Below are 26,367 nucleotides of genomic sequence, written 5' to 3'. Positions count from 1 at the left end.
ATGCGGAGCTTGCCACATTTTCCCGTCTTGAGAAATTTCTCATTGACCGACAAAAGGCCAAGTTAGAAAAACAGAAAGCTAAGAAGGAGGCTGCCAAGAAAGCTGCAAAAGAGGCTGAAGAAGCGAAGAAGAGACTTGACAAGGACAAGCTTGCCAAATTGGAGCAACTCATTCTTGCTCAAAGGGATGAACAACTAAAACGAGAGGCCACTGCAGATGCAGAAGCGGCCAGAATCACAGAAGAGAAGAGGCAAGCGGCCGAAAAAGCCAAAATCATACTCGAAGCGTCCGAAAAGTTGCGAGAGGAGGTTGAGAAGAAGGCGGCTGCCGAAGACGATGAGAATAAGAAAGCCTATGGGAAAGCCCTTGCTGAAGCTATAGCCGCTGTAGAGGACAAGCTTGCTAAATTGGAGCAGCCTCCTGCTCATGCATCTATCGACTCTACATCTGTACATTATGATCCTTCTATACCAGTACATGATGGGACACCGTATTACCAATCTGGTCATACAATACAACTGGAAGATTCCCAACTACCGCCTCTTAAAATGCGAGAACGCACGCCACCGCTCCCGCCACCACAGTATAGACCGCTCGGCCTAAATCCTCAAGACAACATTGAAACTTCTGATGAACAACGAACAAAATTCCAAGATATCTCTTATTCTGATGAGGATCGTTTGAGCTTCTTGTCAGCGATTGAATCGATGCGTTCGGCGGGGTTGATACCGCCTAAATCGGAGCCTGAAGATAACAGTGAAACATCTTCTAAACAACAAACAAGACCCGGGGGTACTCTTGCTTATCCAGAAGCACTCCGCTTGTTTTTAGATCCTCAAAATCCATTTGAAGAGCAGAGCCGACAACTTGAGTCAGAGCCTCAAGACAACAGTGGGGGATCTTCCGTACAACAAAAAGTATCTCAAGATACCCCTAAAAGGCGTTCCGCCTCTCCAGATATTTTAAACCCAGATTCGGAATTTCCACGGTTTGATTCAGCCCACAACCTTATCGTTTCATCACCACCACCTGGGTTCTGGGAACAGGATGAACCGTGTTGATGGGAATTGCGATTCGATACAGTTATCAATTTGTCTTTGTTTTTGAATAATTCTCGTTAGATTAGAAATACCAGCCAAACCTTCCTAGAAATCTTTGTCAAGAAACTGCATTTCGTCATATCCCCTCGTTATAATTTAGACGAGTAGTCTCATTAAAACTCCACAGTAGTAAATATATTCATTCCCCGTCACTTCCAAACACTGCATCCCCCACACTCAAACATCATCAACAACCCGCCACTTAGCCTCCATCAACGCATTACTCGCCTCGGCTCCCTCATCCACCAACTTCCTACTCCCCTCCTCCCCCACAACTGGCAGTCTAACCTCGACTCTCTTCCCCTCCGGCACCGTCTCCCCTTCAATCTGATACGGGAAACTCACATACTCAGGAAGCAACCCACACTGCTTAAGCAGCGAGGCATGGTCCCAGCTAATATGCTCATGGCACAGCCTATCACCGCGCAGCGCGACGACGGACGTGAAGGGGATGGCGAGGCGTTTTCTGGTGGGAGGGATACCAGGGAGGAGCCAGGGGATGGTGCTAGTGTGAGTGAGGGAGAAGATGAATTCGTCGATTACGCGGTCGATGCCTACGGTGCGGGAGACGAGGGAGAGGGAGGTGTCTGGGGGGTTGCTGAAGATGAAGTGGTGGGTGTAGAAGGAGGTTAGGTTTGTTTTGCCTATACCGCCGCTGTGGTTGAGGTGTTAGTTTCAGAGGGAGGCTCTTTAAGGGGGAGGGGGTAACGCACGTCATTGTAGGGATGTGGTTGACGTAGGGTTGGTCGACCATTGTTGCCATTGTTTTGGCTACGTCTCGTTCGCCAAACTCGTATTTTGTGTGTTCTTCCCATACGGCTTCGAGGTCGAAGTAGGGTCCTCCTAGGAGGGGTTTGAGGAATGTTAGACTTCTGGTGTGTGCGATTCCTGCGTTGCGTTTATGGTAACTTGGGTCGCTGGGAAGGATCCAGCCGGATTCTTTTTCTGCATCCTCGTAGCGGTATGTCTTGACGCTGCTAGGGGAAATACCAACTGATTCCGAAGACGACTGGCGACGGTGAGCTAATGGAGGACCGGATGTATGGATTAGCTGGGGTGGTTGGTTGGTAGAGCTCAGAGAAACGAATTTTCTGCCCCCGTAGGATATAAGAGCTTTGATGGCTGGGTTTTGGCATGCGGCTTCCTCGACGTAGTAAGGAATTCGCGATATGTATGCTGGAAGATAGCCGTCAGCACGCGATCTGAAAATAGACTCAGGGTCTTAGGGGTTTGGAAGAAAGAGTTTACGAACAAATTAAGCCAACCCCCTTGTCAAACTCGCACCCATCACAGTTTTTGAGGGCATCCAACGCTTTTTGCAGTGGGAACTCTCCGCCGTCCTCGGCTTCATTGCCTGGAACCAGAAGCTAGTGGGCTCTTAGCATCCATGTCAACGTCAAACCCAACCTGGCCCTCCTTTTCATTGCACCACAGCGAGATTCCCACACTTCGAAACCAACATACCTGTACGACTGCAAAACCCTCCTCCGCCCACTTCTGCAACGGCGGCGGATCCAAATACTTCTCACTCGGCCCAATCTCTGCGTAATGATCCAGCACGAGCACCAACCCGGGTCCTCTTCCCCGCCTCGACAGCGGCGCCTGAAGCGTCACATGTGAAGATATACGTTGCGGCTTCATCGACGTAGTATGCGCCTGCTCCGTCTCGAGAAGTGGGGTAATTTTCGCCATAACTGAAGCGCTTGAGTTGGTGTTGGACCACCTCTTCTCCGCCTCCTTGCAACCCGATTCTCAAAATCAGATCGAATATTAAAAAAGAAAGGGGTCTGCGATGTAGATTGACAAAAAGGTTGCTATCGAGATTGTAAGCGTCTAGATTAAATGAACGATCAAACTGCCACCCCGATTCGCAACGGCTACGATAAGACGGGGGTGGAGCAACAGCCCACTTGCTTGCCTTGATGGTGGGGTAAAGTAGCAACCTACCTAAACAAGCACCGCATTCAAGGCATGTATGACAAAGGAAGAGGGGGGGCACGTTGCATGCATGACTTTATTTGTTTGCCAGTCCCCGCATGCCCCAAAAAGCACATGCCCCTGCAATCGTTTTCTTCTGGGCTGGCTCGTTTAAAATTGTTAAGTTTCCTTGCGTAACCGACGGGTGCACGGTGATGTTGTACATACTGCACTTCAAACGTCTTGCAGTGCATTTTTTTGTACGAGTTTCCTTCCACGCGCGCGCGTGCGTTGTGCCGGGTAAATGGAAATCGATGCGTTGCGAGGGTTGCGGAAATGCCGTGTGTTCGGAGTTTCTATGTAGATTGGATGCGTGTACAAGGGGTGAACGGAGGTACAAGCGAGAGGGTTGTGTAGCAAACGAGTGCACGTGGTGAGGTAGCAAGGTACCTTCTCAGATGTGTGCATGGAGCTAGGTCACGTTAGGGTATCCGATGTGGGTATCGCTCATTCAAGGCTATGTGTTCGAGGGTCTCCTTGGATTTGTGTAATACATGACACACGGTTAGGCTGTGAGCGCTCCAGGTCCATTTTTACAGTTTCAAAACACTTTGCACGTCTTATCTCGTTTTTTGTTAATGACATCATGTTGTTTGGTCTTGTTGTACAGCACGTGATGAGCACGTTCACAAGATACATATCGTTTGCTACCCAGCATTGTATGAGGATGACAACATCGAGTCTGAATCATAAAGAACATTTTTCATAAAGAATTGAGTTTGTTAAAACCAGGAATGTTGGGTCTAGCCAGACGCTTCTGGTGAAGTTTATACCAACATCAATCCATGCCAAAACCCTGACACGCTTCATACGTTCGATCCAACCCCTCGTCTCGAATCACCATGCTATCCTCCCCACATGTAACACTTTCGTTCATCGAAACTTTTTCCGGCCGTGTGAAGAACTGGGGAGACGAAAACCGCCGAATGTAGGCAAGGAAGGGAGGACCGGTGGAGGAGGAATTTGAGGTGCGCTGGATACAGAGCGCACTGAACTGGTCTCTTCGGGCTGATCTCAGTGAGCATATAGCCTCTTAAAATCTGAATCCATCGCCTGCTGTCTTACACAAGGAGATAATCCAGTAAGCAAATCTTGTTGAGTGTCGTGGCGGATGTGATCCTCGTCCTTTCCATCCTCATGAAGGGTAGGGCCATCTCCATGAGGGATAGGGGTAGGGGTTTTTTGCTGTCTTTCTTGTGTCGTGTTATCCTTTCTGGCTCGCTCACGAGCAGGCTGATTTCTGCGGTCTACTTCGTCTACCCTGGCCCTAGCTCTGGCTCTGGCCGCAAGTTGGTGCTCTGGGAACATTGGGTCTAACTAAGTAGCCACCTTGATCCAGATATGCTTGTACCAAATCATGTCTGCTTGTTGATATGCTAGCAAGTGAGAGTCGTTTATCTGGTCCTCCGGTTTATCGAGAAGATGGTAACCAAGGACGTTGGTCAAGAGTGGGTTTCGTGGCAAGAAGAGAATGGATAGTGGAGGTGATAGCGATGAGTGTCGTATGACAAGAAGCACGAGTGTTCCGTAAAGTTAATATGTGTAGCAGTCAGCTCGGGGATGGAGAATAAAAGATAGAGCTAGGCGCTAATTTGTTGTTGGGACAGTCTTGTTGCAGCTTCTGATATGCTAGTTGAATGCTGCTCATATCGAGCAGGCGCTGGATCCTTGGCAGTGACATTGGTTGTACCCTTGATCTGTTGAAGGACCTGGGCAGCAACTGCGACGGCATCTTCGGGAAGCCCTGGTTGTGCGTCAGTATCACGTAGGAAAGAGCATCCTGAAACAGAAGACTTACCTGCAATTCTAGCAACTTTCAAAGCATGGCTTTCCCGATTTACACCTTTTCTCAATCGGTGTATATAAGAGAACCTCCCATTGGGTTCTTCAAGTACATCATTACAGTAGCAGCCGAGCTTCTCCAAGTCCTTCGTCATGTCGGTGAGCACATGGAAGTGGGTTGCAAACAACGTCCGGCATTGGTTGACGTGGTAGAGATGATGGAGGCAGGCATATCCCACTGCGATGCCATCCTCCGGTGTTGTTCCCCGACCCACTTCATCCATGATGACAAACGAACGGGGTGTAGCCTCCTTGAGGATTTGTGCTGTTTCAAGCATCTCAACCATGAACGTTGATTGATCTTGGTAGAGATTGTCTGCTGAACCAACACGACTGAACACCTTATCCACCAACCCAATCTCTGCATACTCTGCCGGGACAAACGATCCTGTTTGCGCCAGGATGGATATGAGTGCGTTTTGTCGTAGATAGGTGCTTTTACCAGCCATATTTGGGCCAGTGATCAGCCATATACGTTCTTTCTCGCCTAGTTGGCAATCGTTCGGTGCGAATCTGCGTCCTTGTTCATGTAAACCGCTTTCGACAACTGGATGTCGCCCGCCGATAATATGATGCGACGGTTTTGCGCCAAGAATAGGCCGGATGAAGTTTCTCTCAATAGCAAGGGCTGCAAAGGCACATGCAACATCCAATTCATCAAGTACGGCTGCATTCCGGCGTAGTTTTACGAGGTTTCGTACCACTCCTTCACGTAGCTCGCCAAGAATACGTTGCTCCTCTGCTCGAATGCGGAAGCGAGTCTCATCCATCTGAGCCCCTAGCTGTGTCCATTCGGGGATTTGGAAAGAACGAGTAGTCCTGCTGCTGCTCAAGCTCTTTGGATAGTGATGCGCCACTCGAGACATGTCTTTTCCTTTGACATGCGCAATATGAGCGAGGTTAGGAGTCCATTTCAACACCAAGCTCTCAGCTCCCATGTCTTTGCGCAATTTACTTTCCAATTCGCTTTTAGACTGTCTCAATGTTTCCAGGGTCTCATGCAATCGCTCCAGAGTCTTGCTAGCATTGTGTTTCATGATGTGGACATCCTCTCTCCCATCTGTAGCGCTCTTGAAGCTCCCTGCGATCATATGGGGTTTAGGTTGGACGCGCTTTGGCATGTTCTTCAAATCTTCTTCGCCAGCCTCTCGACCCAGCACGTCCTGGGCTAGTTCCGACATCTCTTCAGCCTCTTCGTTTTCGATGCGATGATACTCAGATAAGCTGTCCTCGTCGATAGCTTCCTGGATTCGGTGCGCGAGCTGGAGTGGCAAGCCTAGATCGAATCGGCGTTCTAGCATTGAAATGCACAGCCTCCGTCTAGTGTCAGACGTTGCATTTGTTGAGTCAACCGGAATGGAATTTCTGAATTTCGCGTGTTCCCGCAACTCATTAAATACGGCAGAGGTCGTAATGATTGTTTTCGAAAGTTCCATGAGGTCGTCGGCGTCCCCACGGCCGTACGTGAACTTGGTCACCAGCCGAAGCGAATCGAACGTTTGCTCTAGTAGTGCGATGATGTTTTGACGTAGCTGTGGGTATTGTATCATCTCTTCTACCAGATCGAGTCTATCATTGATGGTTGAAAGAGACATAGAAGGGGCAGCTTCGTGTCGTCAGTAATTTCCAAAGAACGTTATTGGTCATGTACTTACACAAGCGTTGCGTAAGTAGCCTTGTTCCACTCTTCGTGACCGTCTTCTTTAGAGTGTGTAAAAGGCTTCCTTCGTATGTTCCATCACGAATAGTACTCCTGATCTCTAGTGCTCTCAGACTGTTCTTATCAATGCTCATATAGTCTTCGGCTTGGTGTCTTATCGGAGCCTGAAGCCGTGTTTGCGAACCAAACAGTTGATGCTTGACGTAATGTAGCAATGAACCTCCTGCAGCCACTTCACCAGGCGTGAAATCAGCCATGCCAAAATCACCCACAATTTCTTCCAACATGGGTTTCCAGTTGTCAACAGTCAGTTGCGTTTTAGGGGGATCTTGGAAAGTAATTGTATGTCCATCTTGTTGTATGGCAGAAACAATGTCAGAGTAATCAGCCTCTTGGAAGACACTACTCAATACTATCTCCCTCGGTTTGATACGAGCGAGCACTGAGGGCAGGGACGCGATGTCTGTACTCTGGGTCAGGAAGTCGCCGCTGGATAAATCGATCCATGCGAGTCCGACTTCAGTACGCGGTAGGTTGAGAACCGAGGAAACGCTTGCACTGCCAGGGCTCTGTTTTACTGCAGTTTCTTTCCTAAGCACTTCTGGATCTACATGGATACTAAGAAGGTAGTTGTTCTCCCATGGATCCATAAAGTGCTCATCAATGAGGGTGCCTGGCGTCACAATGCGCGAAACTCTTCTTGTGTATTGTGGCTCACCCTTTGCTTTAGTTGGCGCATCATTGACATACTCGTCGCTAATTGCAACATGCTTATTGAGGTCCTGGACAAGGATTTTGAGATAACGATCCAGCTGGTAAGCGGGGAAGCCAGCCTAGGACTATTAGCGCCGTTTTTCTTTGCTGGGAAAATGGGCTGTTGACTTACCATAGATACCGGAGGCTTCTTGCTGCCTTTCAAGGCCTTTCTTTTAGTTTTTCTGATATTTAGCAGGGGTGAAAACTCATCTGCATGCTCAAAGTATAGCTGAGCGTCAATTTAGTAGGGATTGCAGTGGATCGGATATGTTAGTCAAGTACCTCGTAGAAGCCCCCGACGCGTGTGAGGAGCACACATTGGCTGAACTTGAGCATGTTGTTGCGCACTTGCTGCAATAGCGGAGGGTATTCTGGTTCGGCGTCATTCTGGGGTAGTAGCGCCTCGGATTGAATAGGGCCTTGTTGTATATCGTCCAATTGCAAAATAGTTTTTCTTTTTGCGCCACGGCGTTGGAATGCTTGAAGCAATGGCAGACTCGCATGCTGCGCTGCACGTGGTTTCGCGAAGGGTCGCGTTGAGCTCGGGACGAGACTTGTAATGGCAGTGTATGGTCTGTAAGCAACCGAAGGAATCCTGGTTTTGGTTGACGGATTTGAACGCGCCAGACATTTGGCACGCCTGCAGAGCATCCTCGTTTTTTTAAGTTGTGTAGAGGGAATATGGGTGGGGTACAATGGTCGAAATGCAGGGACGCGTCTGCATCCGGTTAGCTCATCGGACCTTTAGTACGCGGGGTACTCGGAATGTCCAAAGTCAAGCCGCTGACGATACTTCAGTGTGCATCCGCTCCATCTGCTTCCATTCACAACAAAAATGGCGCCCCAATTTGAGCCTATGAAGAATGACTTAATCTTACGCACAGCGAGAGGTCAAAGACCCTCCGCTATTCCTGATGGACATCATGAAATTGACATTGCACAGGCGAAAAGGTCGAGCGCCCGCCAATATGGGTAATGCGGCAAGGTACGGACTCTCGTCGTCGAAGACCCTCAGGCGCTGATGATGCGTAGCCGGGCGCTATCTCCCCGAGTACCACAAGGAAAAGGGCACCAACGATTTTTTTGAATGCTGCCGCAGCCCCGAAATCGCGTCGAATCTCACCCTCCAGCCGATTGAGCGCTACGCGGGCCTCATTGACGCTGCCATCATCTTCTCCGATATCCTCGTCATTCCTCAGGCTATGGGCATGGAGGTGATAATGGTGGACAAGAAGGGACCCCACTTCCCGGAACCACTACAAACTCCGGATGATAAACAGTACAAGGAAGTGCTTGAGAGAGAGGTGGATGTTGCGGAATCACTCGACTATGTTTACAAGGCCATTACTCTCACAAGACAAAAGCTGGCGGGAAGGGTACCGCTGATTGGCTTCTGCGGTGCGCCTTGGACCCTGCTGTGCTACATGGTTGAAGGTGGAGGTAGCAAGATGTTTATCCAGACCAAAACATGGATCTACAAGTACCCAGAGGAGAGCAAGGCGCTGCTACAAAAGATTGCAGAGCTTTGTGTCGAGTATCTTGCTCTGCAGGTACAAGCTGGAGCTCAGGTACGAAGCACGGTAACACTCGGACGCATGACGCTGACCACTGCAGATGATCCAAGTCTTTGATTCATGGGCCGGCGAGCTATCCCCGTCGTCATTTAAGACATTCGCTCTTCCATACCTCAATTACATTGCTGACAATCTCCCGGAGCGTCTCCGGTCCAAAGGGCTGGAGCCCGTCCCGATGACCGTGTTTGCCAAAGGAGCGTGGTATGCCTTGGCGGACCTCTGCGAGACAAAGTACAACACGATCGGACTGGACTGGCTCCATGCACCGGCAGAGGCATACAAGGTAGCGCAGGCAAAGGGCAAGGTGCTACAGGGAAATGCGGACCCCGGTGTCTTGTATGGTAGCAGGGAATCCATCACAAAGGTAGTCGAGGAGATGGTGGCTGGCTTCGGCGGCGGCAAGCAGGGATGGATTGCCAACCTTGGTCACGGTATGTTGCTTGATATGTTACATTCCGTCGCTTTGGTTGCTAATATTCTGCAGGCATCACCCCGTTTGTCAAGCCGGATGATCTTAAGTTCTACTTTGAAGAGATCCACCGACTGACAAAGGCTTAATATAGAAGCCTAGCTGTATTAGGCTGGCCAAGGCTGTTCCGCCAGTGAGGCGGGCTTTGGGTTCCTGCCAAGCACGCAGAGCTCTGCCTATGTATGTCGTCAGCGCCTCGATGTGTTAGTGATGCACAGTGGGGTGAGAGATGCGTCATGTGATGGCAGGATGGATGGCAAGACGAGATGTTCGAAACCAGACCGACATGGTTTCCACGGAGATGACGATCAGCCTGCCAGCCCTGTCCCTGCACGTGTTTTGCAATCTATATGACATATGTACATATGTATGTCTCATGTCGCAGGGCTGCGCATTCTTGTAGCCCAAATGAAACCAGCCTTGGCTTTGACCAGTATTCTTCAGTCCTTGAGCTCGTCGGTCGCAGGAATTATGACTACGTAGCTCATGACCAAAATTTTCACCATTTTTTTCTTTCTCTCCTGGTTGGCTTCTGCACGATGGCGCCACGAGCCAAGGGCAAAAAGGGTCCTCCTGCATCGCCAATCTTGGAAACAAGAGCCTTACCGATCGACTGCCACCCGATTGGTTGCTGAGGGCATGGTCCGAGCGTGCGTTCATTGGAACTTTCCTAAGAATTGAGCACCGAGGACATGTGCATTTGATGTAGAAATGGCGGTTCAAAGGTGATCATGGCTGAATTATCGTGAATTGTCGAGTCTCTGGGGCCTGGCGAGCAATTTGGGCAGACAGACGGGTGTTTTGAGGCTATCTTGGGCTGGCGAGGCCCCATGGAAGGCCGTGGAATGGGTTAGAATCTTCTCTCGCTCGGCGCTGCCGGTGTATTTGCAACTACTACTTTTAAGTCCACAGGCGGCCGGCCATCACCATCTGCTTCCACACAAATAATACACCCACTGTCTCGAGCCACAACCCCGTGCTCGCCTCTTCCCGTTTTGCCTTTCTGTGGCGACGATTGGTAAGTGCTTTTCCTTCCCTTTGCCCCCCTGTTCCTGGCTTCACTGCCGGGCCGCCGTTCACAAGGCTGGCCTTGTTGTGTCTACGTACGCCGCTGCGCACCACAACCCAATGGCCTGACGCTGACCATATAAAAGATTCCCCCAGACTTTACCACTCACGCTCTACATTACTCACCCGTATCTCTTATACTGCCCCTCAGTCCGACTTTTTTTGCGACCCCACTAGCCCCTCTACATCACTGCACAGCCTGCAACCGCAACCATGGTGAAGGATACCAAGCTTTACGATACCCTCGGGGTAAGCATAGCCCTGCTCTATACCCACAAAAGAATGTAGCTTAACAGAACCAGGTATCGCCAGACTGCTCCGAGTCACAACTCAAGTCAGCATACAAGAAGGGTGCCCTCAAGTGGCATCCCGATAAGAACGCACACAACCCCGAGGCTGCAGACAAGTTCAAGGATCTCTCACACGCCTACGAAGTTCTCTCCGACCCCCAGAAGCGCCAAATATACGACCAGTATGGTGAGGAGGGTCTCGAACAAGGTGGCATGGGCGGCGGAGGTGGCATGGCTGCTGAGGACCTGTTCGCACAGTTCTTTGGCGGCGGCGGCGGCCCCTTTGGCGGCATGTTCGGCGGTGGCATGGGAGGTGGACGCGAACAAGGACCCAAGAAGGCGCGCACAATCTCCCATGTCCACAAGGTATCACTTGAGGACGTCTACCGCGGTAAGGTCTCCAAGCTGGCGCTTCAGAAGTCGGTCATCTGCCCCAAGTGCAACGGCGTCGGCGGCAAGGAGGGCGCTGTCAAGAAGTGCGCTGGCTGTGACGGTCGCGGTATGAAGCACATGATGAGGCAGATGGGTCCTATGATCCAACGCTTCCAGACTGTGTGCCCAGACTGCCAGGGAGAGGGAGAAATTATCCGCGACAAGGACCGATGCAAGCAGTGCAACGGCAAGAAGACGATTATCGAGCGCAAGGTCCTACACGTCCACGTTGACCGTGGCGTTAAGAGCGGCCACAAGATCGAGTTCCGGGGCGAAGGTGACCAGCTGCCAGGCGTAGAGCCAGGCGACGTTGTTTTCGAAATTGAGCAGAAGCCCCACCCGCGTTTCCAACGCAAGGACGACGACCTTTTCTACCACGCCGAGATTGACCTGCTGACGGCGCTTGCTGGCGGCCAGATCCACATTGAGCACCTGGATGAGCGATGGTTAACCGTTGACATCATCCCTGGTGAGTGCATCAGCCCTGGCGAGGTCAAGGTGATTCGCGGCCAAGGTATGCCATCATACCGACACCACGACTTTGGTAACCTGTACATCCAATTCGACGTCAAGTTCCCCGAGCGCCTCGGCAACGAGGAAGGCGGGCCGATGAACCCTGAGCAGATCCGCGCCCTCGAGTCGGTCCTACCACCACGCAAGGTTCCGGACGTCATGCCTCCGCCAGACGCAATGACCGAGGACTTTACCCTCGAGGACGTTGAGCAGGGCGGTGAGGGTGCACGTGCACGCGGTATGGGCGGCATGGAAGACGACGAAGACGAAATGCACCCCGGTGCTGAGCGCGTCCAGTGTGCATCACAGTAAACTATTTGCTGCACATACTTTTTTATTGCCTGCGAAGGGATAGATACAGTGGTATGAGATTACGAACACGACACTTACCATGGAAAGCAAACGGTTTCAATTGGGGAAAAAAACGCACGCCGAGGAAAAATATGAGGAAGGTGTGCGTGTTTGTATCCCAGGGTTCGGCGTCGTGGGAGTCTTTTGTTCTGTTTTTTTTTCTTGGTTTTGCGGTGTGTTATTTTATGATCTGATGAATGGATGCATCAGTGGTGGTGGTAGTGGTGTGGTGATGACGATGAGCCTGTTTTGCGTCGAACGTGACGACAGCGAGCGAGAGAAAGAAGATAGAAGAAGAAGAAGCCTAGGATACCAAAGCACGGTTCTTTTAAGAGCTTTTTTTTTCTCTCTTTAGTACTTTCTCCTTTAATTTGGTTATATAGACCGATGGAATCCGCAATGTCGATTCTTGCTCTTCTTGTTTTACGAATTAGACTTTGGATGAAATGAACGGAGTGAAGTGCTAAAGTCACTCGGCACAGCATACATCATCTCATGTAACAAAACGCGGACGGATAATAATCATAAGTAATTTTCATTCCTTTCTCATCCCAGAATACCCAATACAACAAACCCCCTCACTTCCTAATTCTCACTTGCCCCTACCCCCAAACACTCCCCAACCAGCAAGCACTTCCCTCTCGCCCCAAAACATCCACTCGCCCTCCCCATACTTTGCCAGTCCTTCTCTCCGTCCCCTCTCGCCTAGCTCTCCCCACCGCATCAGCAAATTCCCATCCAGCATGCCCCTAGCACCAGTCCCAGCGTCCCACCCGCCATCCGGTGTATCGCTCGCACGGAAAGCACGAGGATTCAGTCCCGCAGTTGCATCGAGCGTATTGGACAGGTACGCACTGAGGTTGGATAGGCGACGATACGTATCTTCGCTTAGCGGGGTGACGAGGGCCAGCGTGCCGGATTGAGATGTGCACAGGATTTGATGGAGGGGTTGCGTGGTTTTGTCGTCGGGAGACGAGGTGTCCATTTCAAAGTCGCCATCTTCGTTGTTGTTTGCGCCGGCGAAGTCGGATGCTGAGGGCATTCTGAGGCGCGAATGGACGACGTGTAGGGTTGCGGGGAAATGGCCGGTGTGGAAGGTGGATTTGTGGAGGAGGCGGGATCCAGCTTCAGATTTTGGGTCTGCAGGGTGGACATGGTCAGTAGGGTGTGAAGGGTGGGGCAAGGGGTGATGGTGAACATACTGTCAGGATCGAACTGTAGGACTTGCAGATTCATATCTGCGTCAGCGACGAGCAGGTGGAGTTGTTCTTTGAAGGGGATAAAGTCGACGGCTATGGCTTCGAGACTGTGTTTTGATCGTGCGAAGAGAGACATTCTGTATGGCTCTTCCTATTCATTGGTTAGCAATTGGCTTACCCATCATTACACAAAAGAATCTTACAGTGTATCCCGTAAACCATACACCACGGTATGCATCGCTCATAGCCAGCATACCTGTGCCAGGCAGATTCTTCAAATCACTGACGTAACACTGCATATCCATAAAGGCAACAGGAAGAAGAGTGCCATCTTCCTTGAGACCTCGTACCATGCACTTTTGTCCTTGGGCCATGATCATGAATCCTTGTGTACCAAGCTCTGAGATTGCGGAGACGGCGCCCTTAACCTCATCTTTCACAATGAGCTTGAGGCGTTTGTTGGTCTCTGGACGGTCTGGTTCGGGAACTACAGTGATGACCTCGAATATACGGATACAGCCTTTGGTGGCTAGGTCCTCACCGTGGAGAATCGCAGTGCCCACTGCAACAAGATCCTTACGCTGGTGTGTATTTTCGCTGACTTCAAGATTAAGTGTCTTGATACTGAGGACTACCTCTTGTGGATCGAGAACATGCGTATCGATGATAGTCCAGGTCTTCTCATCCAGTAACTTAATAACGCCACGTTCAATAGTTGGTTTAAAGCTCATGTCTTCCTTGGGGAGTTCGTAATGATAAGTCTCAGACGGGTCAAGCTGATATTCCTCTGGCTGTCCTGTCCCAACGATATACAAGCCCGAAGAATGGTAGGCGAGAGCATGAATTTCGGCATCCATAGGCATACGCCGTGTTGCCCAGCCCAAGTGACCGTAGTGCGTCTGTGATGGTAGTTGAGAGATACGGAGCGTATCGGTAGAGTCTAGGTAAGCGAAACCACGCTGGCAGCTGGAAGTGTGAAAGGATGTCAGACTCTTTACCGGCTTTCCACTCAGGCCAATGACACGCGGCGCGCTTGACGACTCTTTGAAGATAAATGCCGGGGTAGTGCCTCGTTGGAAGACAGTACTGTAGCCACCAATGTCGCTCAATGCCAAGAGAGTACTCTCAAATCCAGAATCCTCTGCACCGCCGTCTTCAGTGTATCGTGGTATATGTTGCTGAGAAAGCTTGACCCATCGTAAATTCTTGGTCCACAGATCAGCAGCTGAACGTGACGGAGAGTGAAAAGCTTTGTAGATGACGAGGCTATCACTCGATGTGCGGATGATTAGGTGTGGTGATTTGGTCGTTGCATCGCCCAGATCAGCAGCCAAGATCTCTGTAATTGTAGCCTTGATGGCGCTACGCTTGGGGACATAGTCCATGCCCAGAACAGGTGGAAGGAAACTCAGAGCTTCGGCAACATAACATGGCTTCTCCATATCTGACACTGCGAATACACGAAGGCCTCCTTCGGGTGTGAGGAGAAAAGCAAAAACTTCTGTGAAGCTAGCAGACTTGAATAGACTCGCTGAAAGCCATTGTGAGTTGGAAAAGCCGGTGGCTTCGACGTCCTCCAGCTCGCCATCGCCAGTAGCTCTGAAGATCTTAACACTGGAGTCTTCGCGCAGGACTAGGAGGTATGGGTCCGCGAAGCTAGCATTGATGACGTTGAGCTCGTTGCCACTTTCTTCATCCTCCATTGGCAGAATCTGATCCATGTTAAGTTCTAAAGGGTTGGTTAGTTATTGCACAGGATGTTTTGCACAGGGGCTGGAGCCTACCAGAGTCATAAGTACGAATCTCAGTTCGCATTACCTGCACAACCTTTGTGCCTGCTGCCAGTACGCCAACGAACAGCGTTGAGCCTTCTTCTCTCTCAAAGTCACCCTTGTCAGTTTCAGTGAGTTCGTTACCATTGACTTCGTACACGACAGTGCTCTCGGTTCCATCTTCGCCAGTTTTGGATACCACGAGATACTGGTCATAGTCTACATTAGTGGCCATGTTGGCCTCCATGTCTTCACCAAAAGCAGCAGTGACATCTCCAGGTGCCTGTTTCCGGGCATGCACAGCCCAAGTGCCGCGTGCTGAAGGGAGTTGTCTTGTAGCCACAGTGACGGGATGGAGCTCACGATTCAGGGCTGTTATCGCAGCAGCAGCCCCTCGTCCGGTCGAAAGAATTATCTCGCCCCTATTCAATGACTCGGTATCCTTTCCTGGGTGTAGGACGGCATTCTTGATTGGGGCTATACTTGGCAGTACGTCATGTATGCGGAATGTGTAGGTGCCCGGCGCAGTAGGCTTCGAAGCAGCAGCCGTAATTTTTTGGACAGCAGGGGCCGTATCATTGTAAAGATCATCTTCCATGTCTTCCACATCCTCTTCATCAGACATGTCCTCGTCCGTGTCGACGTTCGCGTTGGACTGCTTTCGTCGCAGATGGCTTGCCGTGCTAGTCCACCCCAGCATGACCGAGTCTCCATCCTCGCTTCCAACAAAGAGGCGCCCTCGTCCGAGGTTGCTGGTGCAAGAGGCGGCGGCTTTGACGAGGTGACCGCCGTGGTCTGCTGCAACAGGGTGGACTGTCATGCCTGATACGGTACGGCCATCAAGCGTAAAGGTAAGTACAAGAAGACGTCCATTGTTGAGCATGATTAGCACGTCACCCGCCTCGTGAGACAAAAGCTCAACACTGCAGCCTTCGAGGCGCAAAGCCAGGTCTGACTGGTCGCTGAGAGGAAAGGAAGTGCAGGCTTTAGCGAATTCATTCACAGCCACGCCGTTTGTCTTGCCGCCCTGGTCGACATGTATAATCTCATTTGATCCCACTAGTAGAGCACCGCCAATGGGTGAAGGTAACGGAACCACTCTGGTGATATCGTACGGCAGTCCAGAGACGGACAAGAGCGTAGTCGAGGCTTTTTGCTCGAGATCAAGCGTAAAGACGGAGTATGTGAGAATGTCTTTTCGGTGGGCGAGCAATGACGGGGCCGTGTCTCGAGAGGCAGCAACGATGCCAAACGTGGGCTCGCGGTACTCGTGCAGAAAGGCGAGGTGGACGGGGTGTGTAAGGGTGGGGTCGAGGTTTGTGAGCGGCAGGACAAAGGACGAGGTATAAGGCGTTGTGTGAGACCCAGATGCAGATTGCTGCTCAGGCTTGGACTCTTTGGGCCCATCAGCATCCGAGTCGTAGTCATCGTCGACGAGATCACGCTGGCGAAAGGGAAGAATGGCGAGATTGTGTGAGCCAAACTTGAGGGCGGCACATCTGCTGCTGGGGTCTGCCGTCAAAAAGTTGTACGTGTCTTTGAGATCAGCGGACCAAGGAGCAATGCCGGGCAAGTCTGGGTTCTCATAGTAGTGTATTGATATTGTATGGAGGTTGTACGACTCGGGATCCCACTCCACCAGGCTCAGCTTTGCATCCCGAAATGCCACCAGCAGCGCCTCGCCCCTCGACTTTGTGCTGAGCGCCTTTACGCGCGCCAGCGACACGACTGTGCCGGCGAGAGGGAACTCGCCTACCAGGACCAGCTTGGCAGTGCTCTCAGTGCGCTGCAAGGGCACATCAGCCGCCTCTGTGTCCAAGTTGGCGGCTGCATTCTCCGCCTCGTCTCCTCCGCCCGGCGTGACCTCAGTTGTGGTTGACTTGAGCTCAAAGACCTGCAGCAATGAGTTCTTTGCGACGACCAGGTTGTTTGCCCTGGCGTGCAGCAGCGGGAGGTGGAGGGCATGGCTGACAGCCGTGGGTGGGGCTATTTCCGTGTAGCACTGCATGGCGATGGCTCCGCTCAGATCAATTTGGAGGGCGGGGTGAAGGTGAGCGGAGCTGGAGGGGACAGCGCCCGCGATGCTTTGTCTTGGTGTTGAGTCGCGTCGTGGAGAGAGAAGTGTGGGTATGCGTGCATGGACGCGGGCCCGATGTGGCTAACGCGTCTGCTAGGCTGCATGCATCATCCCCGCTCTGCGACGCGACAGGGACGTCATGCTGCTGCCGCTGGTTTGTAACAGCACCATGTACCACCACTGTTAGCGGCGCACGCCAAACTACCAGGAAACAGGAAAAAACACCAAAAAGGCGGCCTGCGATCTGCCTTCGCTTTTCTTTTCTGCATCGCTTTTCCTAATTCCAGTTCCGCGACATCCATCATGGCTCTCATCCAGACGAGTCTCATCTGGGTGGCCTACGCCGTCGCCGTGGGCCTCCTCTTCCTCATCGCGTCCACCTTCGTCTACGTCTATCAGAAGCCGCGCGATCGCGCTGCCGCTGTCACCATTGTCTGCATCTTCACTACGCTTGCCCTGCTCGCTACGGTCCTGCTGATCCCCGTTGACGTCGCTCTCGTCTCGTCCACGTCCCGCTCCAGCCTAGGCCGCAAGAAGGACTGGGCCACACCGGACAAGGTCGACAGCATTCTCTACACTCTGCGCATTGTCTACTACTCGCTCTACTCTCTTGACGCTGTTCTCTGCCTACTTGTGATTCCCTTTACCTACTTCTGGTATGAGGAATACGACGAGGATGCTGCCGAGCACGGAGAGCAGACTGCCGGCCAGCGCATTGGCGGCGCCATCAAGTGGACGCTTGGTTTCCTTGTCTTTGTCGTCGCCATCTTCCTCGTAGGCTTCTTCGTACCCTTTGCAAAGCAGGCCAAGGACGACAAGCGCCTCGATCTTGACTACTTCAAGCACCTCCTGTCTGAGAACCGTAAGCACAGCCAAGGCGCACTTCAGACACACAAGCTAACAGCCCTCCAGATGGCGAGCGCGCTCTATCCTTTGCCCTCGGCCTACTCATCACAGTCGGAACCGTACTCTATGTGCTCTACACAGGCTCCGGTATGGCGCTACTGCCTGTTGCTATGATCAAGTCGGCACCTTCCATCTCGGCCCCCACCCTTGCCGCGAACACTGCTTCTCAACTAGAGTCCAACCGTGAGCGCCAGAGGCAGCTTGAAGGCCGCAGCCAGGGCCGTGAGGGTGGATTGGATAGCAGGGACAGGCGCGAGCTTGAAGCCCTTGTTCGCGAAGAGCGCACTCTGATCCGCCGCGAACGCCTGGCTGCTGAGTCCAGTGGTGAGGCCCGCCATTGGATTGTCAAGGCTTGGATTAGGACAGAGGCCTTTTTCCGTCCGCTCAAGCTCCTTGGCGGCCTCATCCTCCTCGTCTTTGCCCTTGTCATTTTCGCTAGTATGTTCATCACTGGCATTGACAAGGCCAAGAACTCCATCTGCGGTGCTCACTGCGGATACATCCTCGGCCACATCAACATCTTCCAGCCTCTCAACTGGATTCTTGTCAAGTCTTCCAAGGTCTTCCCTATCGACTATGTTCTGTTCTTGCTCCTTGTCCTCTTCTTCTTCTCCGCCTCTGTTGTCGGAATCGCTACGGTCGGCATCCGCTTCCTCTGGATCACCATTTTCAAGATTCGCAAGGGCCACACTTCACCTCAAGCTCTCCTTATGGCTACTGTGCTCCTTACGCTCATTGTTCTCGCCATCAACTATTCCGTCGCCATGGTCGTTGCTCCTCAGTACGCCACCTGGGGCCCACAAACCTACTGCGACATGAAGACCAACAGCCTTGACGAGCAACCCGACTGCGCCGAGCACAAGGACCTCATCAAGCCCTGCAGCGAACTTGCTACCAACCCCTCAGCCCAGCAGGTCTGCACCCCCTCTGTCCTTAGCACCTTTATTAACCGCGTCACGATCAATTTCCCCTTCTTCGGTGTCGTTCTCTTTTGGGCTCAATTCGCCTTCTTGGGCATCTACCTCATTGTCTTTGTCACTACGCTGTTCAGGGCACCCACCCTCGACCAGGAGCAAATTGATCGCGACCTCGAGGAGGAAGAGGAAGAAGGTCTACTTGCAAGCACCGGCCGCAGGTTCGGTGCTGCATGGGGTGATGCTACTGGTCGCGCTAGCAAACCTACGACTGCGTATGGCGCTACTAGCGCAAGGAATGCGGAAGATTAGTTTGCCCTATGGATTTCTCTTCGGTATGCCCTTAGTAGGCGGTAAAATTGTTCTTTTCTTTTTTGCCCTGTATTTTAGTATGGTATTGGAGGGCACACGTCTTCCTCCCCCTGTGTATCTTGTTATCCTAGTTCCCAGTCGCTTGTATTCCTGAGTTTCTTTCCCCTTAAGTCGCTGATAGCCATCCTTGCAAAGTCAATGAAAATAAGTTCCCAGCAAAAGCAACAGTTTAGGAAACTCGAGTTTGAAAATTTCAATCAGGCGATGAATTCTCGTATTCCAATATTTGTTCATTTACATCGTAAAATCATTGCATCTGCAACATCGTTTCCATGTCGTCTATAACATATTCAGATCCCTTAGTTCTGCACCATCCGAGAACAAAAAAAAAGAAACAACCTCGGTGGTGGATATGTGAACACGTCCGCATGCTACAACATCAAGTCTTGCAGTTGGCTGTTTTTCTCCAACAAGATTAGAGGAAGCAAAAGGGCCTTGTTGTTGCTGGAACAACATGCAACATGTCTATATTCGTCTCCGCCACCATGAACCAAACGCCGTTATTGTGGTCGTAGCTGACGGGATCATAGCGGTCTCTCCATCCTTTGATAGTCTCGTTGCGATTGGAGCTGTCCATGACGCCAGCAACGCACTCTTTGCCCACTTCCTGTACGATCCTGCACCAGAAAGGCGCAGCGGCAGACCCGTAGGCTGCTCACGACAATGTACTGTCTCTGGTAAGAAAATGTCTTGCCCTTGGCGCGGCGATCTAGATCAGGGTGCGGAATGGTCGTCTTTTGGCAGCGAAGATGTCCAGATGTTTCTCTTTGGTGATATCAACACCATATTGGACGGATTACTTGATTGTATACATCCTGTAGTCGCAAAGACACTGTTTCTGACATGACAGCGGGCGTGCTGTTATACGTCCCATGTTCTTCCGGGTGCATTGGGTTAGGGTGTCGCGGTTCCAGACCATGCGTAGTGTAAAGAAAGTGGAGTTCAGGACACTCAATATACAAGGCCCCCGGATGGTAAAGTATCCGTATCCGTATTCGTATCGGTAGGGGACAATATTCCCGGTGGCTTTCCCCCGGGGAGTTCGGGATGGAGAGACATCAGGCGTGGAAGAATGGGGTCACCCCTCATCTCCGTGGTCCGTGATCTCGTCGTTGACGTCCTCGTCCTCGTCTTCCATGGAATAATCGTCGTCTTCCTCTACACCCTCTCGTCCCAGAACCCACGCCTCGTGGTCCTTCTCTCCATCCTTGAAGAATAATACAACTCCATTCTCCATTGCGCGCTTGGCTGCGTCGCTCAGGCGCTGTGAAGTCCGTACTTGGCATCTCTGTATATATTGAAAGTACACTGATACCTCCGGCTTCCTCGTTCCTGTAGCGTTACATAGGGAAGTCACAAGTTCCACGGGTACCGCCGCCTCATCTGCCTCCTTCTCGCGCACAATCGTACTGAATGCTTCCAACTGTGGCGGAAGCAGCGCCGAGAACTCCGTATCCACTGCGTAGGCAACATCAACAAATACGTCGAGAGGACAAGCCATGCTGTGCAAGCAGTCAAACTCGCTGAACGAGCCCAGGATGCCGAAGTCGTGACCCTCGGGGTAAACCGTCTCGATAATTCCGGCGTCTGAAGCGTCGGAGAGCGAGAGACGCTCGAGGCATGTTCGATGGTGGTGCAGTGCGGTGCCTAGCTGGCTCCAAGAGTGCTCAGGGAAGATGGATAGCGGGTTGGATTCTGCGGCGAAGGGCTCCCAGGGGGCGGTGTGGAAGTTGTATTCGAAGTGGGAGAGGGAGCGAATGGAAATGAGGATGTTGGATAAGGCGGATATGTCTAGCATTGCGCGGTGTAGGAAGAGTTCTTTGATGGGGCTTGTGGAAGTCGGTATAGGCCATGTCCTGAAGGGCGTAGTTTGGTGGAAGCCATCCAGTTGGAGGTGTAGGAGGGAGGGCAGGCGGAAGAGGCTGGATAGGGATTCGATTGGGAAATCTCTTGATGCCAGGCGTCTGACTTTGATACAGAGGTGTGTGAGTTTGGAGAATTGGTTGCGAGGCTCCAGTGAGGGGTATATGGCTTGGTTGAATAATCTTAGCCAACCCGCCGTAGTACTCCTTGCACTCATTGGCTCGTCGTTGTTGGCTTTGGCGTGGTCGACTCCCAACGTCATCCATCGAATATTGTGCCCATTCCTGAGGACACTGAGAAAAACTTCTCTCTCGGACTCCTTGTCTTCCGAATCTGTAAATGCGTATACCAAAGTCCGCACATTTCTAGCCAGTGCGGGCCACTGTGAAATCGCATGCGCATCCCCATGATGCGGCCGAAGACCCCCTACAGTTCCATATAACAGCTCTTGCGAAATCCGCTTACAACGCCTATCCACTCGGCAGAGTCTGGCCAGATCATCCTTTTGGTCCTTCAAGTGCTGCAAGATGTATAGGAGGAGTTCTTCTGGTATTTCGTCAAGGCTCGCCTGCGTTTCTTTCGATATAACACCTCTTTCCTTACTCTCACTGCGTTCGTTGCTGATGTCTGTGTCCGCTAAAATAGTTTGTGCGAACTCCGACAGGGTGTTTTTCCTCAATAGGGAAGATTTGCCCGTCTGCAACTCACTTGTTATTTCTGTCCTTTCCATTGCAAAATTGGAAACTTGCAACGGTCGTACGTCGTAGAAAACAAGAAATTTAGATATATATAAAAGACTTCCCACTAGTATATCAATTGAGGCAATTGTGGTGGAATTGAGTATAAAGACCATGGTGTTGCGAATTCCAACCAGTCAAATTTTGGGCTGACGACGTTCCCTCACCGGTCCGATTGGTTCCTTCACCGTGAAACTCATTGGCCCCCAGCTGTCTGGTCAGGTGTCCTGCCCCTGGTGTCAGTCGACCAGCAAGTCGTGTGAAAGTGACGGGATATAATTTTGTTGCGTAGGCGGCCGCCCTTGCATCACTGACGAGCCCCAATGGGAGAGCCCATTTCGGTATCCCAGTGGCTGTCCTTCATCGGGGTCGGCGAGAAACGTCTCGCGAAGTGAACGTGTTGTTGATTGCGTGAAGCTGAAGGGGAGATGGTCTTGCGACTCACCGCCCACCAGCGCTTGTGAATACATGCGGTGTAGGTGAGAGAAGTGGATGGATACGCATGCAGTACAGAGCGTCTGTCAAGAGCGTGAGTTGGGTTAGTAGATATGACGTGAAAGAGCTCTATTGTGTAACTGGCAGCCAGTGGTAGGTAGCAAACGAATGCCGAGAGATCCGGAAGCAAACCTTTGACAACTAGATGGCGTTTTGCTACTCCCCCAAACAACGCCTGTTTGTCCCCGATAGCCGGTGAGAAGAGCGCCAAACTTGCTGCTTCTGTTGACATGTACATGCGTGCGAATGGTGAGATGCTCACGTGCCGTGCTTGAGCCGTGGTTGTGCCAAGTGTCAGCACGGCAATGCGGGATACAGCCCGTAGTCTTGTCTTGATGGATGTCATATCCTTATTTCGTCTTCTCTGTCGACTCTACTGCTTTTTATTCCATCTTCCTTTTCGACGCTCTACAGACATTCAGATTTCGTTAGGAGTATGCACATACAGGTACGATACCATTTGCACGAGACCGGGTCGACTAAAGTACCGCATTGAATGCCGCGGCGCTAAACCACTGGCCTTCTCGAACGGCCGTAGAAGCACATCGTCTCTGTATAAGCGCACAAACCTGTTGACAATACCTTGGGTCCTATCCTTATTGACGTAGTATACAGGCCGTGGGAACGTCTGCAAGCGCATGCCAATGCTCAATGCCGAGAGACTGCAGCTTGCACATTCCAGTTCTGTATCTTCACTCCATCGCGTTATCTCCCTTCAACCTGGTTTCGGCCGCTTTCATCTCAGCACTTCGTAATAACCTCCATGCCGAGCGACGGGAAGAAACTCTTGGACGACGGGCTAATGCGATGTTCTCGAGTCAGGTGTGCCAAACTTCCGAGAGTCCGGAGCTCAAAGCCAGCGCGCGCGCACTACACAGAACATCTGGGTATCATCACCTTCCCCAAAGGTGCTCTTTCCCCTATGGCGCTCACGGCTGGCGTTGCTCGTAATACTGGCCAAGGCCGAATTGCAGGCCGAACCCAGACGGACTTTGTGCCGGGCAGTCCAGCAAACGCGCTCCAGGTGAGATTCGGGTTCGCCGTAATAGTATCCAGGTTGTTTTTCTGCTTGGCGAAACACCGTCCAGTTAGAACCTTGACGAATCACCTTCTGGAAACAGTTAGCATCACTTCGAGACGGCTACATGACCATGGATCAGTAGGACCACAGAAGAAGCCCTGCTATATCGTTGCCGGATAACAGTCACGTGACCGTTTTCCACCTTCCGCATGAAGCATGATTGCCAAATTATGCCCAGACTGACATCAATTTACCAAGACATTAACGTAGTATGGCTGTTGAATTGTGGCAATACGATGGGCGGGCTCATAGGAGCATTGCAGAGTGTTCTATGGGCACCAGGCTTTTATATATATCCATAGAGTCCTATGTAGAAAACTTGCTCATTCCAGCTCAATTGCACTCTACACACTCGCAAAGTAGCCAAGATGAAGTTCTCAGTTGCTGCATTGGCGCTTCCTGTTGCGGTCCAGGCTGCCTTTTACTCCAAGTCGGAGTATGCCTCTGGACAGGTTCATCAGAAGTTGATGAAGCTGAAGAATGTACGTTTTCTATAGACTGCTTTTTGTTGTTTTCACTATTCTAACATGTCTCAAAGGATCAATGGGAGCGCGATGTGGCAGAGGGCAAGCAAGATCCCACTCAGTGGGACTCTTTCTCTACCTTGAAGAAGGGAGCATGGGCACCGGGAAAGAACGACGCCCGCATCCCTTGCAAGGATGGCCTCGCTATCGCTGAGCCAGGAAACGCCAACCAGACCTACCGCTGCAAGAACGTCAGTAGACCTGCAACTCGATTAAGCAAGTAATGCTTGTACTTACAAGAAACTAGATGGACCTCTACGACTTCATCAGCCACGCCGACATGGGTGGCCCAGAAGGCCGCGGATCCTCGTCCTGGGGCTGGACTGCCGCCAACGGCCGCGAGTTTGGCATTGTCGGCCAGTTCTCTGGCGCCGCCTTTGTCGAGGTTCTCAAGAACGGCCAGATGGTGTACCTTGGTCGTCTCCCTGCTCAGAGCGAGGGTTCGCGATGGCGCGAGATCCGTGTTCTGAACGACTGGGTCATTATCGGCTCTGAGGCTGTTGGCCACAACGTTCAGAGTAAGTTCAAGAAAAGTCACTCGTTTTACATACATAGCATATGACTAACACGTGACAGTCTTCGACATGAAGAAGCTTCTGACTGTGGACCCCGCCTCCCCCAAGACCTTCGACCCCAAGACCGACCTCGTCGGCCTCTTCTCCGACCTCCCCATCGGCCGCACGCACAACGTCGTCGTAGACTGGGACCACGACTCCATCCTCGCCGTCGGCGCCCAGCCCCGCAACGAAACCTGCAAGTCGGGCCTCAAGTACATCGACCTCTCCAACCCCAGCAAGCCTACCTCCCCCGGCTGTGCAAGCAGCGACGGCTACGTCCACGACGCCCAGTGCGTAAAGTACAACGGCCCCGACCGCAGTTTCCGCGGCCGCAACATCTGCATAGGCTACAACGAAGACACAATTACCGTGTATGATTCGACGTTCAAGAACGGAAACCCAGCCTCGGAGATCCTATCCACCCTCTCGTACCCCGGTGCGTCCTACTGCCACCAGGGCTGGTGGACCGAGAGCAACTGGCACCAGTACGTGCTCATGAACGACGAGCTCGACGAAGTCAACGCCGCGGGCCCTGCTGCTTCGGGCCGCCCAATCACCCACATTATCGACTTGACCGATCTCCGTAACCCCAAGGCGACCGGAACCTTTTTTGCGACTGACCACAAGGCTATCGATCACAACCTGTACATTGTAGATGGCCTTGCGTACCAGAGTAACTACGGCGCGGGTCTCTGGGTCCACGACGTCAAGTCTGTAAGCAAGGATCCTACCGGCAAGGGCGTTACCGTCGAGGGCTTCTTTGATATCTACCCCGAGGATGATGCTGCTGGTGGTACCGTTGCGTTTGTGGGTACTTGGTCACACTTTTTGTTTCCCTCGGGATACGTGCTCGTTAGTAAGTTTTACCCTGGACTCGAGAATGTACGAAGAAAAAATTGGAATGCTGACGAGAATTTCTCCACAGATACTATTGAGCGCGGCGCTTTCACCGTCAAGCTTAACAAGGGCCGTGGTGCTAGGCGCGGTCGCGGTCACGGTGGCAAGTCCCGATAAACGACTTTAATGAGTGTGGGCATCATCGAGCGTACTAGCTCATCTTTTTTTTCCCCTTTGATGAAAAAGTCGCAAGGGGTGATGATATGACGAGCGTTGTTTTTCAGTTTTCAAGTATATACATATACCCCTGTTCACAAAATATGAACATCTCCGACCACCTCTTCCTCCTGCCCCCCCCCTTTTTTTTCCATTTGGGAAATCTCTCACAGTCTTTGAAGTTACACAAAGAAATTCAGCTTGCCGAACAACGAGTAAAATGCTGCCACACGCCCAACTCACGAACTAAACTACGTAGTGATCGGCATTCAATCTGCAACGCTAGGAATCAAACTCGCAGTTGCATAGTTACATCTGAGACCCCCCCTTCTCGTCCGAAACAAGGGCTAGCAAGTATACCGTTTTTTCTCTCTAAATATGTACGGCGGAAACTACTTACTACACATTCATTGCCTAGCGCGGCTTTTGTGTAGTAGCGTGTATACTTTGCGCCCCCCTCCCCCCTCTCTGTCTCGGGCGCAAGGGGAAAAGAGGTGTACTATTGTACACAAACACAAATCTAGAACTGTCAGCAATCGGGGCTCACAGTTTTCCCTTGCATTCCTTATCTTCTTAGGTGCAGAAATAGTCGTTGTCATGGTGTGGTGAGTTATGTATGCCTCTCTTTATGGCCCCGGCCATTCCGATTGGGGAATTTCCTATTTGCGAATAGTATGTAACGTGTTGGATAAGCGAGTCGGTCACCCCACCAACTTTGATCACCTACCACACCTTTGCGTACAATGCCTCTAAGCCACGCTTCTCAGTCAATTTCTCACGAAGCA

The 26,367-nt window shown here is 51.6% G+C and overlaps 11 protein-coding genes across 11 annotated transcripts; 5 read left to right on the top strand and 6 right to left on the bottom strand.

Annotated features, from left to right (window-relative positions):
• Window positions 1–543: 543 nt before the first annotated feature.
• On the bottom strand, window positions 544–726 carry COCCADRAFT_108590 (uncharacterized protein; the record flags this gene model as incomplete). The annotated part of the gene is made up of 1 exon (XM_007718865.1): window positions 544–726. A coding segment is annotated over one exon (183 nt), but the record flags the coding sequence as incomplete, so codon positions are not given.
• A 551-nt stretch (window positions 727–1,277) lies between these two features.
• COCCADRAFT_40871 (uncharacterized protein) lies at window positions 1,278–2,792 on the bottom strand (the record flags this gene model as incomplete). The annotated part of the gene is made up of 4 exons (XM_007718864.1): window positions 1,278–1,755; window positions 1,814–2,276; window positions 2,353–2,454; window positions 2,561–2,792. The coding sequence occupies 4 exons, from the start codon at window positions 2,790–2,792 to the stop codon at window positions 1,278–1,280; spliced, it is 1,275 nt and encodes a 424-aa protein (XP_007717054.1).
• Window positions 2,793–3,232: 440 nt separating this feature from the next.
• COCCADRAFT_108614 (uncharacterized protein) lies at window positions 3,233–3,786 on the top strand (the record flags this gene model as incomplete). Its single annotated transcript, XM_007718863.1, has 2 exons — window positions 3,233–3,450; window positions 3,504–3,786. 2 exons carry the CDS (start codon window positions 3,233–3,235, stop codon window positions 3,784–3,786), a joined length of 501 nt encoding a protein of 166 aa, XP_007717053.1.
• Window positions 3,787–4,091: 305 nt separating this feature from the next.
• On the bottom strand, window positions 4,092–4,385 carry COCCADRAFT_108612 (uncharacterized protein; the record flags this gene model as incomplete). Its single annotated transcript, XM_007718862.1, has 1 exon — window positions 4,092–4,385. The coding sequence occupies one exon, from the start codon at window positions 4,383–4,385 to the stop codon at window positions 4,092–4,094; it is 294 nt and encodes a 97-aa protein (XP_007717052.1).
• A 272-nt stretch (window positions 4,386–4,657) lies between these two features.
• On the bottom strand, window positions 4,658–7,986 carry COCCADRAFT_108592 (uncharacterized protein; the record flags this gene model as incomplete). The annotated part of the gene is made up of 5 exons (XM_007718861.1): window positions 4,658–4,821; window positions 4,876–6,525; window positions 6,575–7,412; window positions 7,466–7,564; window positions 7,618–7,986. 5 exons carry the CDS (start codon window positions 7,984–7,986, stop codon window positions 4,658–4,660), a joined length of 3,120 nt encoding a protein of 1,039 aa, XP_007717051.1.
• A 184-nt stretch (window positions 7,987–8,170) lies between these two features.
• On the top strand, window positions 8,171–9,467 carry COCCADRAFT_108608 (uncharacterized protein; the record flags this gene model as incomplete). The annotated part of the gene is made up of 5 exons (XM_007718860.1): window positions 8,171–8,225; window positions 8,279–8,320; window positions 8,368–8,903; window positions 8,950–9,340; window positions 9,394–9,467. 5 exons carry the CDS (start codon window positions 8,171–8,173, stop codon window positions 9,465–9,467), a joined length of 1,098 nt encoding a protein of 365 aa, XP_007717050.1.
• Window positions 9,468–10,659: 1,192 nt separating this feature from the next.
• On the top strand, window positions 10,660–11,993 carry COCCADRAFT_9015 (uncharacterized protein; the record flags this gene model as incomplete). Its single annotated transcript, XM_007718859.1, has 2 exons — window positions 10,660–10,695; window positions 10,749–11,993. 2 exons carry the CDS (start codon window positions 10,660–10,662, stop codon window positions 11,991–11,993), a joined length of 1,281 nt encoding a protein of 426 aa, XP_007717049.1.
• Window positions 11,994–12,624: 631 nt separating this feature from the next.
• On the bottom strand, window positions 12,625–17,011 carry COCCADRAFT_9014 (uncharacterized protein; the record flags this gene model as incomplete). The annotated part of the gene is made up of 4 exons (XM_007718858.1): window positions 12,625–13,172; window positions 13,235–13,382; window positions 13,435–14,960; window positions 15,016–17,011. The coding sequence occupies 4 exons, from the start codon at window positions 17,009–17,011 to the stop codon at window positions 12,625–12,627; spliced, it is 4,218 nt and encodes a 1,405-aa protein (XP_007717048.1).
• A 372-nt stretch (window positions 17,012–17,383) lies between these two features.
• COCCADRAFT_30139 (uncharacterized protein) lies at window positions 17,384–19,212 on the top strand (the record flags this gene model as incomplete). The annotated part of the gene is made up of 2 exons (XM_007718857.1): window positions 17,384–17,942; window positions 17,993–19,212. The coding sequence occupies 2 exons, from the start codon at window positions 17,384–17,386 to the stop codon at window positions 19,210–19,212; spliced, it is 1,779 nt and encodes a 592-aa protein (XP_007717047.1).
• Window positions 19,213–20,350: 1,138 nt separating this feature from the next.
• On the bottom strand, window positions 20,351–21,865 carry COCCADRAFT_108596 (uncharacterized protein; the record flags this gene model as incomplete). Its single annotated transcript, XM_007718856.1, has 1 exon — window positions 20,351–21,865. The coding sequence occupies one exon, from the start codon at window positions 21,863–21,865 to the stop codon at window positions 20,351–20,353; it is 1,515 nt and encodes a 504-aa protein (XP_007717046.1).
• A 1,951-nt stretch (window positions 21,866–23,816) lies between these two features.
• Window positions 23,817–25,543, top strand: COCCADRAFT_40864 (uncharacterized protein; the record flags this gene model as incomplete). The annotated part of the gene is made up of 5 exons (XM_007718855.1): window positions 23,817–23,930; window positions 23,987–24,163; window positions 24,220–24,490; window positions 24,549–25,385; window positions 25,455–25,543. 5 exons carry the CDS (start codon window positions 23,817–23,819, stop codon window positions 25,541–25,543), a joined length of 1,488 nt encoding a protein of 495 aa, XP_007717045.1.
• Between the last annotated feature and the right edge of the window lie 824 nt (window positions 25,544–26,367).

The sequence above is a fragment of the Bipolaris zeicola genome, assembly GCF_000523435.1.
Source record: "Bipolaris zeicola 26-R-13 unplaced genomic scaffold scaffold_260, whole genome shotgun sequence".
Taxonomy (NCBI): Eukaryota; Fungi; Ascomycota; class Dothideomycetes; order Pleosporales; family Pleosporaceae; genus Bipolaris; species Bipolaris zeicola.
The sequence above is the reverse complement of the archived record's forward strand: the minus strand, read 5'-3'. Positions and strand labels throughout refer to the sequence as shown.